The following is a 3,230-nucleotide window of genomic DNA, read 5'->3' as shown; positions in this document are numbered from 1 at the left end:
GTAGGTGGCCCGAGCGTGCGGCGGGGGGATGGGGGGGTGGGTGCGGGAAGGCACTGCGGCACCAGCCCAGACAGGAGAACAACAGGAGTCGGGGGTTTAGGGCTTGGGGCAGAGACCCCTGCCCCCCACCCAAAGGACTGGTTGAGGCCAGAACGCAGCCATTGGGACGGGCCGACCTCCATTTATCCCACATGAGGGGGTGGACCACGGCACTGTTCACGCCAGCAACAGCTGTCGCAAAGGACGTGCAGTGCCGAGCACAGAGTCCCCAGGGTGTGTCCCTGGAGGACGCTGGGTGGCTGTGGCGTGTCATGCTTTTGCATGATTTTTAGTGATGAGAGAAAATGATCCCAGTACAGTGTTGAATAAAAAAAGAGACACGTTACGTGTGTGGGTTTTATTTTGACGAGGCATTAGACTCCGAGGAGAATACGCCGAACTGTTAACCAAGATGACCGGAACCAGAGAGGTGACGGGGGCTCTCTCCTCGCTCCCACACGTTAGCTGTGTGTGGCCCCCAGGCAGCCGCCTGCCTCTGAGGTCACGAGTGGGTCGTTTCTTGTGTTTGCAGTTAGAAGGTCAAGATCGCAGTAGCCCAGCCGGACCGCCAGGGGTCGTTTCTGTCGGACAGAGGAGGGACTTGTTGCAAAGGCTCCTGCCTTAAAAGCAGACACCTGGGGACCCCGTGGCCCCGCCCCACCCCTAACACGGCTCTGTTGCCTCCGCAGTACGGGGTGGACGTGACGGCCCGCGACGCCCACGGGAACACGGCGCTGGCCCACGCGAGGCAGGCCTCCAGCCAGGAGTGCGCGGAGGTGCTGCTGCAGCACGGCTGTCCGGAGGAGCGCGCCGCGCTCTCCGCCACGCCCAGCCTGGCCCGGAAAAACGCCGGCCGCGGTGGCGGTGGCGGGCGGGTGCCCACCGTCATCTGAGGTGCGTCCTCGCCCCTGCCCGCTGCCCCCCTCCCCCCGGTGGTCACCAGCCACCCCCCGACCCCCGCACCTGCAGCAACATCGCCGGCCCTGGACAGATCGCGCGGGGTGGAGACGGGCCCGAGCTGCAGGGGCGCCGTTCCCATGGACTCCCCCAGGCGACACACAGGAGCGACCGACGGGCCTCGGTCGGCTGACGATAGCACACGGCCCGGGACGCGGTGCCCGTGGCCCGCAGAGCATGGCACAAGGGACAGTGTGGCCGAGAGGGGGCGGGGCGGCGGCGCCGGGAGAGGAGAGCCCCCCTGCACCCGCGGCTGAGCACATGGGCACGTCTCATCTCCACCACACGGAACGCTCGCATCCATCTCCTCTCCTCTCTGAGGGGCTTGACGGCGTAAATCAGAAGCGAGCCGAGTTTGTCAGGTTGGAAGCCCCTATGATGGTGTGTGTCAAATCAGTTGTGGCTAATCTGTCCCGGGAGGGCGCTGGCTTCATTACACTCGTATAGTTGAGTTCTTGCAGCATTACCGCTGTTTAATAGAACCTGATTAGTCATCGCCGCGAAGGAAGCCTATTAGCCGGGGAGGCAGTCACGGCGCACGCTCCGCTGCGCGCCGCGATGTGATTGCAATGCTCTTGGAAGCATCATATTATCCCAGACATGTTCTTCCGAGCCCTCGGAGCCCTCCTTTCTAAATTCACTGTCATAATTTAGTCTCTGTTTAATTTTTCAGTCCAAAGAGGGGGAATCGGTCTGAGTAGTATTTGACTGCAGTCTCCTTGGTGCAAAAACAAAATGGGAAAAATGAATAAGAGGAGCTCAAAGTCAGAAGGAAACCACGCTTTCCGCTAACAGTGACACTTTGAGAGCGTTTAGCAAACGAACTAACTGCACGAAAGGTTATTTTTGCCCCCGAACGGGAGAGAGGTTCTGTGTCCTTTCGCCAAGGTGGACGTCTTGGGTCTCCGTCACTCCCGGGCCATGCTGCCCAACTCACACAGGCTTCTGTATTATGTCTTCAGACACGATGTGTGGAAATCTATTTGAATAAAAGAAGTTCATAAATATGCATTGATTTTTGTACAGACGAATGGCACCTCTGTTAATTTATAAATTGAACTGGATGTGAACTAATAACGTGCGCCTGGCTGAGATGGGAGGGCTGCGGACCGCTGTCCTCCGAGGGGCTCACAGCGGTAAACACTTCCATTAACGTGATGTACGGCTTCTAGAGGGGCCCATCAGAATAGGACGGCAGCACAATTTGCTTATTAAAACCGAGAAAGGGGGAAAAAAGACCCGAGCACATTACAGAGGGGGTGGGGCGTGTGAGGTTCCGTCCCGAAGAGCGTGACCCAGACCCGATGCCACCCCTGCCAGCACACAGTGGAGTCTCTGGTCAAGGCACGGCCCAGGAGAGTCCCTCAGGCGCTTCACCAGGGCGCCATCCATTTTAGCCCGTCACCTGCTCATCGTCGTGGCATTGGGCTGCTTCAGGCTCGGCCGCCTCCAGGTGTGGCGTGGCAGGACGATCGGTGGCCTGGGGCTGGCCCGGCTCGGGAGCGCAGACCATGTCCTGGCGGCCTCCCGGATTTCCCTGCTCTCATACATTAATCTTTCTGTTTTGTAAGAGTTTTTCCTGTTCTTTCACTTAAATAAAAGAAAACATTCAAGTCAGTAAGAAAAAATAAAGCTTTACACAGAATTTCTGTGTAGGTCAGTGTTCCGTGGACACTTGCGACCTTCCTTCAGCTCCGGGAACGGGGCAGTTGCCGAAACACCAGGTGCAGACGCAGGCCTGTGGCCCCGCCCAGGTTTTACTCCTTGCGACATCACCATGCCATTATTTTGAGTGTGAATAGGAAAAACGGTCACTGCCCATTTCCGAGGGAGCCTCGACGCTCTGACGCAGCCTCCACGCGGCCTCCAGCACAGTCGCTACGTAGGGAGTGTGGCTGGAGCGCAGACGAGACCCCAAGTTCATCGTGTTGAGTCCCGCCCGTAGGAATGCTTTGTCGCAGCAGGGCCCCCTCCTGAAAGGAAGCGGGCTCCTTGTAAAGCTTCCCTTTGGGGCGTATGCAAGTGCGCACACACTATTATGTGTGTTTACAATACAGTATTTCCCCACGTGACTCGTTCTCTCACACCCTTCCACCCCCGAGTGCTCAGTGGCCCCCCAGCCCGGGATGTCGCGGACGCCTCCTCGGAACACCAGGCCGTCTGCTCTTCCCTGCAGCGGGCGTTCAGGAGGCCGCGTGTCCTTGGGTTCCGGCAGTGGAGGGAGGCGCTAGGGT

The 3,230-nt window shown here is 58.8% G+C and overlaps 1 protein-coding gene across 10 annotated transcripts in view; it reads left to right on the top strand.

Annotated features, from left to right (window-relative positions):
• Positions 1-2,012, top strand: part of AGAP1 (ArfGAP with GTPase domain, ankyrin repeat and PH domain 1) — a 391,784-nt gene extending 389,772 nt beyond the window's left edge. For all 10 annotated transcript variants that reach the window (XM_037069293.1, XM_037069292.1, XM_037069291.1 and 7 more), the window contains one exon: positions 729-2,012. In XM_037069293.1, the coding sequence (XP_036925188.1) occupies positions 729-932 (204 nt within the window). In that variant the 3' untranslated portion in view covers positions 933-2,012. The remainder of the gene's footprint in view (positions 1-728) is intronic.
• Positions 2,013-3,230: the final 1,218 nt, after the last annotated feature.

This window comes from Sturnira hondurensis, unplaced genomic scaffold (genome assembly GCF_014824575.4).
Source record: "Sturnira hondurensis isolate 20B ecotype Veracruz unplaced genomic scaffold, ASM1482457v3 Scaffold0018493, whole genome shotgun sequence".
NCBI lineage: Eukaryota > Metazoa > Chordata > Mammalia > Chiroptera > Phyllostomidae > Sturnira > Sturnira hondurensis.
Note: the sequence above shows the minus strand (reverse complement) of the source record. Positions and strands in the feature narration are given on the sequence as shown.